Here is a 16,873-nt window from a genome sequence, read left to right on the forward strand (position 1 = left end):
AATTAAAGATAAAAGAACCCAGATAGGTTAGAGAAAAATTATTATACTGTAGTGTATATAAATCAATCATAGACTCAGGTAGAGTTAGAGGAAAATTTATCTCCTTAGAATCCTACGCAAGGGTACACGTTACACTACCATCCTCGCTGTTTTCTCTGTTCATGTGAGCCGTATACAAGATGAAATAACACCTGATCGTAATTGTTGCTAGTGTATGATATTTCTTACCTATATATCATTCGCAAATAAACAATACAAATAGATATAATAAGTAAACGTGGTCTTTCCGGAATTTCCTTCCACCATCTTGGGATGATAGTAACGATCGTTACTATCATCAGTTTAATACCAGTGACTATACCCAGTATTGTTAAATGTCGATATCGTACTGATAGCGTTTCAATATTGTCGATATCTAAATACTCAATGAACGTTCATCACATTATTGTGTAAACACATATCTTTCGCGTTATTATGCCTTTGTTTTGCGTTATTGCCCACTTGTGTTCGCATTATTTAAGTCATCCCATTAATAGGCTTTCGTACTGTAATACATGTATGTACTACTATATATTGTAGCGAGAAGTGCATACAAAAAACTCAGCCTCCTAAAAGAGAGCTAAATTTGCTATCGGCAGGAAAAACATGTCAAAAATGTATATTAATACATTTATAAGGCCAATTCTTGAATATACTTCTTTAGCACAGGATGGTTGCTATATACTTTTGACAATTTAGAAAAAAAGTTCAGTTAAGTACCTGAAGAATCGTTACAGGTTTAGCAATTCTAGCTTTGAAAGAATATATTTATAAACAAACTGGGAAGCTCTTGTCAGTCGACGTGCCATCGTCAAACTAACAAATATGTTCAAATTTATGCCTGACAAGTGCCTGAATACTTTAGCTTTATTGTATTCCCCCTAAATCATAACATGTTTCACAGTGTGATGTACACGGAATGGGGAAGATTACAGGGCTCCAACCAGCAGACCACAACCTTTATTTGTACCTGGCGCTGTTCGGTCATTCACTCAGAATAGAAAGAGAGACAACCTCTTTCTCGTTACATTATACTCTACAGGAATGATCTGGAAGCCGCCTATTTGGTAAACGCACTATCAATATTCAGTGGCGTAGCTTCCATTGAGGCAACCGAGGCAGCTGCCTCGGTAAAAAAAAAACCCCACCTTTTACGTTGTTAAAATGTCGATAGCTTCTGGGGGGCGCAGTCCCCCAGACCCCCTGCCTCGGTAATATTCGAACCCAAGCTACGCCTATGATATTAAGACATCACTGTTTACTAAATTAGGATCTGTACCGATGAAATACCATTGCTTTATGACACTGTTTTCACATTTATTCTTCTTTAAAGATATCTCATAAATTTGATAAGATATCTTCTAAAGTTTATGAGATGTCTTATATCCTTTATATAAATTACAACCTATCTTCTAGAAGATATGAGATGTCTTATATTTGTTTTCTTCATTAGATATCTTATAAAACAAATATGATATCTTATATGTTTTATAAGATATCTCATAAACTTTATAAGATATGTTATATATTTTATACGATATGTTATATATTTTATAAGATATGTTATATATTTTATAAGATATGTCATTAATGAATTTTTATAAGATATCTCTTAAACTTTATAAGATATCGTATAACTTCTATAAGATATCTTACAACTTTTATAAAATATCATAACTTTTATAAGATATCTTAAAACTTTTATAAGATATCTTATAACTTTTCAAAGATATCATAACTTTTATAAGATATATTATAAAAGAAAGTTTATAAGACGTCCCATGTATTTGATAAGATATCTCATAATCTTTATGAGATATCTTGTTTAACATACAAGATATCTTATAAAGTTTATGTAGATATCTTATTTAGTTTATAAGATATCTTATATATTTTATGAGATATCTTATAAACTGTAAATTATGAGATATTTAGATACTAGAAACAATCCATGTGACTTGATAAAGCTATTATGATAGACACACATTTATTACTATACGGGGCAATCGCTCCTTGTCTTATGAAATAATAACTGCTTTATTTCTCAACAATTCACAAATTTATAAACGAATCTGGAATGTATTGATACTAATGTACCCATATCACTCACCTGTGTTATTTACTGTAATCGTGTGATTTATTATTTATTATATTTATTACCATCAGGAGAGGAACTTATAAGTCACCAGATCTTGTTTTCAATCCCTTTGTACAATGTTAGCATACAAATAATTTGTTTGGACAGGATGCATAATAGTTGTTTGGACATGGTAAAGGGGATGGTAAAGGGAAGACAGAAAGTAAAAAGGAAATTAAGGAAAGAAAGAAAAGACGACCCCCCTACCGAATTCAACTACTGGGTGTCGGTGAATACTATATTACAGGTATAACATAATCATAGTGTTGTTTTTTATGTTTGGGTGATTTCTACAAAAGTTGTTTTTATTTGGGAGAAGACCTTCCATCCCCTGTTTGTACATACTATTTTAAAAATTGATTATGTAATATTTATCATTATCGGTTAGATTAAGATAAAAATCTTTATTCCAGTTGAATAAAAAATGTGTAAATATCAAATCGATACGCTGTTTTACAGTGTTAATCATTTGATTTCATAAATTCATGTCGCCCACTGGCAAACATTACAAAATAAATCGATATACTGAGGTATGCGGAACACCCCGAAATAAGATATCGGGTTCAAACTGTGTTCTTGACTGGCGCGGGAACCATGGAGAGAGATTTCGTTTGAAAATGGCGGCGCCCATAGAGGTGAAAGGGTGTCAAATTTTTTTAAAGTGATATAGGCCTAACTACTGCTTGACGTTAGTATAAGGAGGACTGATTTTCCGAAGGTACGTAGATTACATTCTTATATACACAGTGAAAGCTACAACATGATGATTTCACTTTAGGAAAATCTGAAAGTAGAATTTTTTTTAATTATTCGATTCATTGGGTTTAAACTGCGAAGATCGAAACTTGCGGCAGATGATAAATTGGTAGCTACCGGACGTTTGATTACAAGCAATATTATTTTATGAAGTACCCTGATATGTGTAGTGTTCCATAACGATAAATTTGTTTGATGCAGACTATCACCGAGTTGATATATAAATATACAGACAGGTGTGTACTAACCTGCTAACTATTTAAAGCGACTTCTGTGCTCGCTTTAATCCTCTTACCACGCACTGTTCAAACTTAGCGAAGTGCAAGATGTTTGCAGTGACTGTTTTTAAAGTAGGTAATCAGCCGTAACAATTTGAGTGTCTACTTATGTCTATTGGACTGCTGCATGTTTGATCAACCAATCTAGAGTCTGCACATTGTAATTTGTTTGTAATTTAGGCCTACTGCAGAAGACTTAAATGTTGCATAATGAGAAAAAAGAATGATTGCAGAATTTCAAACCTGGTATTTTGTTGATGTCTAATTTTCACACAGTGCACCAATCATTGGTTTGCCTTTATCAATGTTAAGGTTATAAATACCAGTCATTGGTTTGTCTTTATTAATGTTATACTAGTGTCCTATATTGATATTGGATATAAAATGTTTGTTAATTTCTTTTATGTATATTGATATATCAATATTGACTGGGTATTTGATTAATGTTTCATTCAGTGACAGTTATGTGTATGCTATTCTGTTGGGGATGCAGAGCATTTGGTGATATATATGGGAAATTTACACACATCATCATAAATTAAGCTGGTTCCAGTGTGGTAGACTACTTCATTGTATCCGAACAGTTGTTAGAAGATGTTTTGTATGTATATGCATCTGATTTTTTACCTTAAAAGTTTATGTTATAACGGTAAATGTGGGATCAAGATATACCAAAAAAATTCAGAATTCAGAGAATATTATCAATTTTGAATTCATATATCCAAATTCAAGTCACCAAACTAAAGGTGGGTAAAAAAGATGTAATGTAAATCTGTACATTGACCAGGTTTAAATTCAGTAAAAAGAAACAGGCACATACATATATAAATATACGGTTTTTAAATATATTAAAACAGATATATATTACCGTACAATGGCGTGAAAAAACTATTTGTCAATGGATTTTTCTCATACTTTTTGATTAGGATCAATGTAAATATGTTCAAATTATGTAGGGTTTCTTGTAAGGAATTATGAACATGGAAGAGTTTACTCCCCTGAAATGATTAACATTATGTTCCCGTTAAGCTTTCTCTATAATTAATTTCCCTCTGATTATAAGGAATGGATACATTTTACTGGTTTTATGAAAAGGGGTATCAATGATTTTTTTCTTTAAAACACATGAAAATTAAGGAATACTCATTTTTCAAAGTATCAAAGTAAAAGGCAGTTATTTAGCAGTTTCTTAACCTTAACAGTTAACCAATCTTGGCAGTTGTGAAACAGTTTCTAGTCTTTTCCTGTACTGCGTAAGGGCAATGTATAACTATCTTCTCATTTGTTATTTGTGTAACCAGAAGGAAGAAAATGCAATGGACCAGACAGGGATTTGAACCCAAGCCCCATGAATCTCTAGTCAGGTGCTCTACCAACTGAGCTATCTGTCCACCGACAATCAAACCTGTCTGACTGCTACATTCCTCCCTTCTTGAATTGTCTTTGGGCTCAAAGATACACAACCTTGATTATTTTTGCCCTGGCAGGACTTTCACCTGCAAGTCCAGGGGTGGTCACTGGCACAAAATGTAACTGGAAGGAAGAAAATGCAACAGACCTGACTGGAATTAGAACCCAGGTCCTATGAACCGGGCCCTATGAATCTCTAGTCTGGTGCTCTTCCAACTGAGTTATCTGGACACCGGCGATTGAATCCGTCTGACCGCTACATTTAATTAATCGTTAATGCTGTTTTAACGGTTGCAAACTGAGTTTTACAGGTGACACACTAGCGGTCACAAAAAACAAATGAAAAGATAGTTATTCTTATTTTAAAGCAATTTATGCATTTTGCTTGATGTTTACATCTTATTTTGATGAGTTTTGCTTTTTTTGTGATAGAAATATGACACGAAATATTTATGCTTGACATTATTTGAGTTGGAGGGAGAATGTATTTCATTGTTTATTCTTCAGGTTTTAAATTGAAAATTATTAATTATTTAAATTCAACCAATATGCTCAAGATTTATTCCCCATTGACAAAGATGAGGTATTCTCTCTCTCTTTTTCTCTAAAACAGACCTAACAATGTTTAAGCACAAGCTTGTAGGTCTCTTGGATAAAGAATAAAATAAACTGTTATCTTCTACTTATTCCATGTAAGTATGTAAATTTTAAGAGACAATAAAATACTGAAAGGACATGTGATAAGATGCCCATACTGTATTATTCCAAAGTAAACAGCAGTGAAGTGCCAGGTAGATAAAAACCTACAACTCAGATGTATATTTAATCTTTATTTCACAGAGTTTGAAATCCAGTTGACAGCATGTCGAGCCTATGTCCTGGAACACTCTTTTCTTTCCCAGGATTCAATAAGAAGTCTACCCCTGTCCCACCACAGACAACATCTGAAGAACTATCTAAGCGGTACCGCCGGTATGTCCAACATTCTGTGTTAATGTTAGATGCTCAGAGAGTAAGAGATGGTTTATATGATCAGTTTAAAGGTGGTTTAGAAGATGATGAAATTTGATTTGCATATGCACATACTGTATACATGTATTAAAAAGGGAATGACTGGTGGAAATTAACCATTGCTGCAGTGCTGGCTGACTGTAATTATAAGAGTTGAAGTCTAGAAGTCTAAACCCATAAAGCATTTAATGTAAATGACTGTTGTATTAAGACTGATCCAATCATTCAGTGGTTATTGATTTTACTAATCACAGGATATTTGTTTCATTAATTCAATTAAACTAACCAGTGTGGGGTAAACTGCTAAGGACGGACATATTCCAGCTTCTCTCTATAAATGATTTTTATTTTCCACATACATTGTAGTTTAGTAATCATTCCTTGCAGCCATTTCTCTAAGTACTCTTAAAAAGTATGACCAAATTCTATTTTACATATTATAAGCTTTTAAATGTAATTTGAGTTGATCAATATACATTGATCCATTTAATTAAGTAGAAAATCCTTGTTGATGTGTTTTGTAGAAAAACATATTTAAATCGATTTATGCTAGTTTTATCTTTAAAATGGGTATAAAGACTTTTTAAAAACTATGGTCTCTTCTTACATCTTCCTTTAGAACCATCTTGTTCAGTCATAGTAGTTTGATGAAAGCTTGTTTCTACAACATTGATCAATAATTGGACATGTGATATTACCACAACACCAGTGGAAAAAAAGGAATAGTCTTTCATCTCTTTTAGGGAATGTGTTTATCACTGTTGATTTTGATATCGCTGTAGTACAAACTTGTCATTTTAGAAATATAGGCTCTACATTGAACACTTGTGAGATAGAACTGAGTTTTTCTCCATTTGAAATTTTATCATTAAATTCCCAAGGCTTGTTAATGTTCAAACTCTCATTACATTCTCAAGATTTCAGATTGCATTAGTGTAGGGTTAAAGGTCAGAGTGAAAGAACACAATCATACAGTAGAAATAGAGGAATGTCTTTGAAGACATACATTGTATGCCACTTTTCACATCTATAAATCAACCTTCTGCAACTTGGATATGCACACACACACATGTGATGTTTTCTTTGGCATTGCGCAAACATAATGTTTACAGTTCAAGCACACACTTTAGAAAAACCAGTCTTGAACATTTGAAGCAGTATGTGCACTTTAATATATCTGCTGATAAAAATGTAACATGTTATCAGAAATTTTATCAGAGCTAGAATAAAAAAAAAATATCAATGAATTAAACATGAAAGCACTTCTGAGGGCCAGAACCCATTATATTACTTACAATTTAATTTCTGGAACATTCAACTGCATGTATTCATTTGTGTTTATGTTTGGAATGTACCACAAAGTTAAAGCTTTAAAAGAGATTTATTTTTGTGTTTTTCAACATAATATGTTAATATTCAATGTATGTTTTCAACACTTTAAAATGCTAAAGCTAAATTTCAATATTGTAAAATTGTTTCCACAGTCTGCAAACAACACTTTTAAAGGGCATATATAGTTTTATCTCCATTGAACTCTGTACAGTGCTTCTGTTGGGATTTCACAATGACAAAAATGACAATGCAGTCCTGACTGGTTCTCTTCAAGTGATGTCAAACTACAAAGATAAAATTTGTCTGATAATATTAATGATATAAAGACATTTATTATATACCCATCAATGTATCGTTCTTTGATACTGTGGATTTCACAGAATGTGATCCGGTTTTCCGGATCACCACACTGTGGTTTTCTGATTCCGTATCAGTATCCTCTGAAACTGATAATGTCACAATGACGTCACAATACCTCAACGCAACGTTTTTTGTTGAAAATATTGACCGTGTCACAAACAAAACTCCGTACACATAATATAATTTCACTGTATGTCTGTGTTATTGATAATTTGGATTACATTTATCTTAAAAATGTGGATTTAAAATACATAAGGGGGTATATAATAAATTTATCATTACTACAGTAACTTGATCCAAAGAGTCGGATCACATGGAGTTGACAGGCGCGGATCATCAGATCAAATTCGGCGCTACACGTCTCGTGTGGTCTGATGATCTGCACCTGTCAACTCTACGTGATCCGAGTCTTCGGATCAAGTTACTGTAGTAATAATATATATGTCTCTTGATTTTTTTCCACATTCACACTTATGAAAATGACTTCTATGTTTTAAACTTTAATAAAGATATCACTTATACATACAGGAAACTAGATATATTGCTCACTCTCTCTCTGTGTGTATATATATATAATATATATATATATATATATATATACGCACATATACACACACAAATATATATATATATATATATATATAAAAGCACTAAAAATGACCGACACGAACAACAGTGAATTGTCAAATTTTCGGGGCAACGTGTCCCTTCTTCAGGATGATAGAATATTTACATTGAAAAGGAAACTAAATCTACAACTAAACTACAAGTGCTGATAACAAACAAAACATCTACATATTTTATAAAATCATCGAGTTTAATCTGTGGCAATAGAAAAGTTTGTTCCCATCGAGCGTCAAGACTAAACTGAACTGATCAGTCCTGTGCAGGATCAAGTCAAAAACCAAGAACGAGTTAATTAATCAGTATCCTTAAGCTTATAAAGCATTTCATTACCATTATGTATTTTAAAACTTTATTTCTTTCACCTGCTTTAATTTTTTGTACCTGTCTCTAATTTATGTTATTATAAATACCCATATTATGGAATATTTTCTTTTAAATGGATTGCATAACAATTGAACATTGTTATAAGAGAGATAAAAAATATTTCTGGGTCAATAAGATTTCTTTTTTTCTTATCAAATATTAATGATATTGTCTGAACAATTATATCATATTTCAATTGATTGTTGTTAGAAACAAGTTGCAGTTGGATAAATACATACAAAATCAATTATTCTGTCACTTATCTGCTGATTACAAAGAACACTGACAAGAGAACAACTCAAATTTGTGTTCAAGTGAAACAGACACTATTGTTTATGAAAGCAAATTTACTTAATGATTTCTCTCCCTTTTATAGCCATCATAAACCACTAAGACAGTCTGGAATCTGATTTATGGTCGGCTATTGTAAGGATTTATGGTTGGTTTGGTTTAATTTCCTATTGATTGAATAGGAATAGCCAATATTCTTAATTCTTCATATGGGGATAGTTTGAACAATCCAATATTGCTTCCTGTGGAATCATTTTAATTTGTGAGGGCCAATGTTTGTGGGTATAAGCAGAATTTTGCTGGTTCGTGGGGACGTAATTTCGTGGGTAAATGATATGATGTCACTAACAGAGATAACTCTACTTGGTTTAAAAAAATGTTCAAGGACAAGTAAATTCGTGGATAAGAGTGACCCACGAAATCCACGAACATCAATCCCCCCACGAACAATGATGATTCCACAGTAATTATGATGATCCATATAATGGTAAATACTGAAAACATCAACTGTCAGTGTTAAAAAAAGAGCATCAAACAAAACATTGGTATTTTTCATACAATTTCAACTTTTCACATCTTCAACTTAATTATTCTCCAGATTTGGCAATTTCAACAAAATGTGCCATTTTGTGCTTTATTCATCAATGGCAATAAGTTATTTGTGCCTCACTGTAGTTGAATAACTAAAGTATTGATTTGCATGTGGTCAAATTTCATGGAGACATTCCATGTACAAAATTTCTTTATCAAGATGACCACCCCACCGATGTAATACTTGACATGACCCGTGTTGACTGGTCAGTTCCGTATATTGTGTGTATGATCCTCGTATCTAGTCCTTCCTAACCATGTCATGTTTTATGACCTTGTGTTGTCGACATTGACCTCTGAACCACTTACTGGGGTTCTTAGTAGAAATTCAGTAGGTGTGATACATGCGACAAGGCTTTTCCAGTAGTACACACATAGAATGTGTTGCCACCAGCAACATGCCTGGAAATGGAACATTATTATGCCTCTGAGATAAAAAAAAATATCTGCCTCTCTTTGTGTGTCTGCAGTTTTAACCTTGCTTTAACTTGAAGTCTTCTGAATGGTAAGGGATAGAGGCTTCATAAAATCTTGAATCACATTGTCAGAAGGCATAGCCTGTGTTATTAGAATAGGTATTTGGTTTCTCAGCAATAACTTGAAAATGGTTTGAACTTATTCATATTTGGACTATGGTCTCATAAAACCTTGTCTGATGTTGCCCATGAGTTCATGGGTCAAAGGGTGTAGTTTTTGTTTCTAAAAATAGATATTTGGTTTCTTAGTGATAACTAGGGAAGTGTTTGGACTTCTTGGTGTTTATATTTGCATCATAGGAAAGCTTGTCTGTGATTTCCTGTCACAAGGTATGACATCTGTTACTAAGGTATTCCTCTTACATGCTTTCCAGAAATAGGGTAGGTAGGTTGGATTTTTTTGGTGGACGAAGTATTAAAAAAGCTTGTAACTCCAGTGGCTATTTGATGATAATTTAAAAACATGCATGATGCTGAAATAGTGTGTAAATGTCAATCAAACTATGATACTGTTTGTACATTTTGATGTCTTAAATTTTCTAGTGTCATCAACATAAATTTTTGGGTTAACTAAGGGCAGATAATTTAATTATGATAATTGGACCCCGATCTCGAGCTTAAAAAATTGAAAAATAGGGAAGGTCGGGAAACCAGAATCACACAGTTATTTTTATTTATGCCTAAAATATACATTGTATATTTATAATAGCATTTTTAGGTCACCTGAGTCACTGCTGTATTCCGTCATGCATTAACATTTAAACATATTAACTTCTCTCTAAGTACATGCATGGCCATTTTCCATCATATTTAAAATGGAATATCTTTTGGGTAAGAGGAAGTACAATTGTGAATTTTAAGGTCACTACACTCCTGGGGCCTGAGTCAAACAAACAAAACTTAACAAACTAGTGCACATATAGTCATAATGAATAAGGATGCCTCTACTGAAATTGTGAAATTCTTTGCATTCTAGTGCTAGGGTGAGTCGCTATGGTTCATTTAGTTGAATATATGTTATTTCATTTAAAGTCTTTTTTGACTCCTGGACATCAAACAACCAAACTAAGTACATAGCAATGATAAAAAAGAAAAGTTTCTACTAAAATTGTGAAATGTATGGTCCCTGGATCACGGGATCTAGTGCTAAAGCAGGGGTCAGTACCTATAAAATGCAAGCAATTTTTAAAAAATCTAGCAGACAACTGTGTGTATACACATGTAGTCATAATGAGTGAAATTGATGGCCCACTGGGTCAAGGGTTGGTGCTAGGATGGAGCTTTTTGTCTGATATAGTGAAAATGCATTTTTGAAAAATCTTTTTCACGCCTGCACAGCTTGAACAAAAACTGAATGTATGGTTATAAAGAGCATGGATCCCTCAACCAAATTGACCCTGGACCAGGCTTTAAGGTGGGGTCCAAATGGGTATATATAGTGATGATGCATTTAAATTTTCAAAAAGTGTTTCCTTTGCTTCTACTTTCATGTATTACGAATACATAGTTTATTATGAAAAGCATATAGCCCTCTACCCAGATTATTAAATTTGCTGCCCCTGCATCAGGGGTTCAGGCTCTAGGACAGGGCTAGATAGGTAAAAAAAATCATGATATGTTTTATGTACTAAAATCATCCTCTTTACTTCAGTTCATTGTGACAAAATACTATTTGTAATTTTGTATGTTTATGAAGATTGTGGAATTCATTGAGTCCTGGACCAGTTACTGAGACATCAGAAATGGCAGTCATTGTTAAAATGGGTAGCGCAGAGGTAGCGCTCTCGCTTCTTACCGCCGCGACCCGAGTTCGATCCCCGTGATCGGCAGTGGTTGTATGTGAGAGGGTATGGCGGTCACCCGCTCGGACACGTGGGTTTCCTCCGGGTACTCCGGTTTCCTCCCACATAAATGACCCCCTAGCGCAAACATCCGTGCATCAAAGGACCCCATTGGAAATAAGCTTTCGAGCTTTCATGGGTTATCCTTGGTATTTATGTATGTATGTTTGTATTTACGTATATACCGAATAAATATTTAATTTAATTAAAATAGTCAGGACATGAATGTTTTAAAATGCCCTTTCTAATCTTGGACATTGAAAAACTGAGTGTGGAAAGCTATGGACAATTTATTTTCATTATTTAAAGATATTTAACACCTTGCTTGATTGAACTGTCAGTTGAAGAATTATTGCATTACATGGCCTCTTGCCCAGCTTTACCATGGTGTAAAAATAAATTTTAAAAAGTCCATGTTAGAAACTTGGTCATACCTTGGAGCATTTGCATTGAGCAAATATATTATATAATCACAGCTATCCTGGGCTTAGGAGTTCACAATCAACTACTATATGCCTGTAACACACCTAGAGTTTGAGCTTGTAAAGATGTGGAAAGATATATAACACTATATTTTGTTTGAAATAGGAAACTTGCATATGTTTTACAGACAACCTTTCAATGGACGACCATGGCCCCATGGAAGCCCCGTGTCTGGAGTGTACGACGTTGGATTCTCCTCAACCAAAATGATACTGTACAACAACAGGAAGAAAAGAGTAGGCTACATTTACATTACGCTGAGTAAAACAAGAATAAAGATAGACATGTCATTTACGTTACGCTGAGTAAAACAAGAATAAAGATAGACACGTCATTTACGTTACGCTGAGTAAAACAAGAATAAAGATAGACATGTCATTTACGTTACGCTGAGTAAAACAAGAATAAAGATAGACACGTCATTTACGTTACGCTGAGTAAAACAAGAATAAAGATAGACATGTCATTTACGTTACGCTGAGTAAAACAAGAATAAAGATAGACACGTCATTTACGTTACGCTGAGTAAAACAAGAATAAAGATAGACACGTCATTTACGTTACGCTGAGTAAAACAAGAATAAAGATAGACACGTCATTTACGTTACGCTGAGTAAAACAAGAATAAAGATAGACACGTCATTTACGTTACGCTGAGTAAAACAAGAATAAAGATAGACACGTCATTTACGTTACGCTGAGTAAAACAAGAATAAAGATAGACACGTCATTTACGTTACGCTGAGTAAAACAAGAATAAAGATAGACACGTCATGAATTCTTCATCACGATATTTTTTTATTTCAGCAAAGCAAATTAAGAGGAAAGAATGACCCCAAAAATGAGGAGACTTTGTGAGTAGAACTTTTTTCCCCCAGTATGATTGTAGTACATGTACTTCAAATGTGCCCCAGTTTCAATGGCAACCCAATACACAAGTTTTAAATGTGAGCTCTCTATATTTGAGTCCTGGAACATTCAGTATTTCCTTTAATGCTTCCCAATGGGTGGTTAAAGGGTGTGTATATGTGCATTCTCTGTATTGCAAACTCAGATGATGATATAGTTACAAAAATGTTATATATCTGTTTATATTGGCTTGTGCATGATACATTTTTAAATGATTATAACAAGAAAATATCTTAATTAAGGTATTGAATTAAAAATGCAATTATCATTTATTTCTACTCAACACAATCAGAACTTTTTAAAAAAAAATAATAGCGAAATTCCGTATTTTTCTGAGATATTTAATTCTTGAATACTCAGAAAGTTCCTAGATTTGTGTTTCTCCACAGTTCAGGTGGTTGCATAGTAGCTGATTATCTTCCTTTAGGCAATTAATGTATCTATATAAATGTCATGACAAACATTTATACCCACAGTGGATGTGTATCTTTTGCATCTCACTGCATGTAATAGTTCAACAGAGGAGACCAACTACTGGACAACTCAGAAATTACATATTGTATGAATACGTGCCTTCAGGACAACTTTAGATTTTAGCTCACCTGAGCCGAAGGTTCTTTTGAGTTTTGTCTTTCATCTGTATGTAGGTGTATCTATTGTTGATTTTTAGCATATTTAACGTCTGTTTTTTAGAGTCACTGAGGGCCAATTTTAACCAAACTTGCCAAAAGTGTCTTTCAGTGAAGGGATTGAAAATTGATCAAATGAAGGGTGACAAGCCCTATAGCAAGGGAGATAAGTAAAAATTAGTAAACATAGAGAAAATATATTTCGGAACAGCTATAAAGTATCTACAGAGCAACTTGTATGAAAGCTTCCTTATATACAGAAGATTCAAATTGTGCAAACTATGTCCCCAGGGGCAAGGTCACACTAGGGAATTAAAATTTTACTTAGGAATACGTTGGAAATTTAAAAAAAATTCTTCTAAAGGAACACAAATGTACAATTTGTCATATTACATTTAGTATGCAAGCATGTAATGTAGAATAAGATTTTTAGGTCACCTAAGTAAACTCGGGTGACCTATTGCAATTGGTTTTCGTCCGTCGCCGTCCATCGTGCGTTAACAATTGAACATTTTTAACTTCTTAATAACTACCAGTCCAATTCTTTTCAAATTTGGTATGAAGCATCATTGGGACAAGGGGAACATAAATTGTAAATTTCAGGACTCCAGCACCCCAAGGGCCCTAGGGGTGGGGCAAAAAGTGCCCAATTTTCAAAAATCTACTTCTCAAGAACCACAAACATGTAAGAAAAACTAAATACATAGTGATGAAGAGCAGGAAGGCCTCTACCAAAATTGTAAATTTCATGATCCCCGGGGTAGGGGTGTTTATGTGTAAAACACTTAAATTACATCTTCTTTAATGCTATTGATACTAAATTGAAAGTAAATAGATGTTTAGAAAGAACAGATAGTCCTTTACCAAAATTGTAAATTTGATTATTCCAGGGGTATGGGATTTTGGTATCGGGGTGGGGCCAAAATGGTCAGTTATTAAGTGTGTGAACAATAGACATTTTTAACTTCTTCTTGATAACAATCATTCCAATTCTTTTAAAATTTGGTATGAAACATATTTGGAACAAGGGGAACATAAATTGTAAATATCAGGATTCCTGCACCCATGGGGCCTTAGGGGCAGGGCAAAAACTGCCCAAAAATGACCAATTTTCAAAAATCTTCTTCTCAAGAACCACACACATGTAAGAAAAACTAAATGCATAGTAATGTAGAGGAGGAAAGCCTCTACCAAAATTCTAAATTTCATGATCCCTGGGGTAGGGGTTCTGACCCCAGGGCGGGGCAAAACTTGTTATATAGTGTTTATGTGTAAAACACTTAAATAACATTTTCTTTAGTGCTATTGATACTAAATTGAAAGTAAATAGATATTTAAAAAGAACAGGTAGTCCTTTACCAAAATTATAAATTTGATGATCCCAGGGTAGGGGTTTTGGTATCAGGGTGGGGCCAAAATTGTCAATTATTAGATATGTGAACAATAGACATTTTTAACTTCTTCTTGATAACTATGATTCCAATTCTTTTAAAATTTGGTATGAAACATATTTGGAACAAAGGGAACATAAATTGTAAATTTCAGGATTCCTGCAACCCTGGGGCCTTAGGGGCAGGGCAAAAACTGCCCAAAAATGACAAATTTTCAAAAATCTTCTTCTCAAGAACCACACACATGTAAGAAAAACTAAATGCATAGTAATGTAGAGCAGGAAAGCCTCTACCAAAACTGTAAATTTCATGATTCCCGGGGGAGGGGTTCTGACCCCAGGGTGGGGCCAAACTTGTTATATAGTGTTTATGTGTAAAACAAATAACATTTTCTTTAGTGCTTTTGATACTAAATTGAAACTAAATGGATAGAGCAGGTAGTCTTTTACCAAAATTGTAAATTTGATTTTCCCCAGAGTAAGGGTTTTGACCCCAGGGTGGGGCCAAACTTAGTATATAGTATTTATGTGTAAGTTTGCTGATACTGTATAAAATCTAAATGCATACTTAGGAATAGCAGAAAAGGATGTACAAAAAAAGGTGAATTTCAATTAAAACCCAGGGTTATGACTTTAGGATGAGTTCAAATTAGTCATATCTTTTGATGTTTTAATGTTAATACACCTATTATTTTATTTAAAGCCTTTCATCAGTGTATGCACTTTTGAGGGCAGTGAAGTTTTAAGAACACATCTTGTTTTATACTGTTGCTGAACATTAGAATTTAGCTTAGATATTCAGAACAGGAAATTTTTTCTAGATTTCATAGCCCATGGAAGTAGTGATACTTTTTCACTAGTATTCAGGTGACCGATAAGGCCTGTGGGCCTCTTGTTTAACTGTCTGCTTGTCTTTGTGGCAAAACTTTTTCATGACGTCTTGTCTGGAATCACATTAGGACAGCTTCAACCAAAGTTGGCACAAAGCATTCTTGGGTAGAAAGGATTCAGATTAGTTCAATTGAAGGAGTAGACTGTATTTCAAACATTTTTATCACTGTATATTTGTTTGGTTCTTGTTTGTGCAATTGTAGTTTTACTTTTGTGCATTATTTCCTACTTATTTGGGTAAACTATTACGTCACCTTGTGTTAGTTCTGATGTTTGTGTAAAAACTTGTCAGAATTCGTGTATTTTTCCTCTATGATGTTTTATGATTCTTGTGTAACTTTTTGTTCATGCTTGTGTATAAATGTCTTGATCGATTTGCAGAAAATACCTTTGACACAATCAACATGCCATCCACATTCCCTCAGTTATATTAAATGTTTATAATGTATATGTATTATCTCTATATACCTGGTAAATGAAGTCAAAGACATACATACATATGTAATGTTGGACGTGATGAAGGACATTGAATCAAGGTTTTTTGTTTAGAATTATGAACTTAGCCAGATCCAAAGCTTTATAAGTGTACATATTAGGCCAAGTTAACTTAATTAGTAGATTATCATTCCCGCCCGCCCCTCGAAAATCGCCCCAATTTTTTTTATTTTTCAAAATTATGATTTCCGGATATTTTTATGTCCGGTCCGGTATCGTAAACGTACTTTGTTTCACTTTGCCTTTTAGAAACCCAAATACACATGTAATTATGATTTATAAAGCCTTTTCTCAATGAGAGAAGGCATTTTCGAGGTCAAGAATACCATGGCGAAAAATAAAAAATAAAATCCTCCCACCCGCCCCATTTTTTTGTGAAGTTTGAATGATAATCTACTAATTAATTTTACTTGGCCTTATACATATGTCAATGTTCAGGTTGAGAAATTACAAGCATTTTACAAAACACCAATGGAATCAGTACATGTAAAACATCACTAGCCTACATGTATAGGGACTTGTGCTTTAATTTTATGTGTATATGTTAAATGTATTATTTCTTCT

General features: G+C 33.5%; 1 protein-coding gene across 1 annotated transcript in view; it reads left to right on the forward strand.

The window, feature by feature from the left end:
- The first annotated feature begins 2,727 nt into the window (after positions 1-2,727).
- The window catches only part of LOC125650263 (cylicin-2-like), a 22,527-nt gene continuing 8,381 nt past the window's right edge, over positions 2,728-16,873 (forward strand). Inside the window, exons 1-4 of the mRNA XM_048878402.2 lie at positions 2,728-2,894; positions 5,461-5,592; positions 12,123-12,231; positions 12,803-12,849. Of these exons, the coding sequence (XP_048734359.2) occupies positions 5,483-5,592; positions 12,123-12,231; positions 12,803-12,849 (266 nt within the window). The 5' untranslated portion in view covers positions 2,728-2,894; positions 5,461-5,482. The remainder of the gene's footprint in view (positions 2,895-5,460; positions 5,593-12,122; positions 12,232-12,802; positions 12,850-16,873) is intronic.

Source organism: Ostrea edulis, chromosome 1, assembly GCF_947568905.1.
Source record: "Ostrea edulis chromosome 1, xbOstEdul1.1, whole genome shotgun sequence".
Classification (NCBI taxonomy): Eukaryota; Metazoa; Mollusca; class Bivalvia; order Ostreida; family Ostreidae; genus Ostrea; species Ostrea edulis.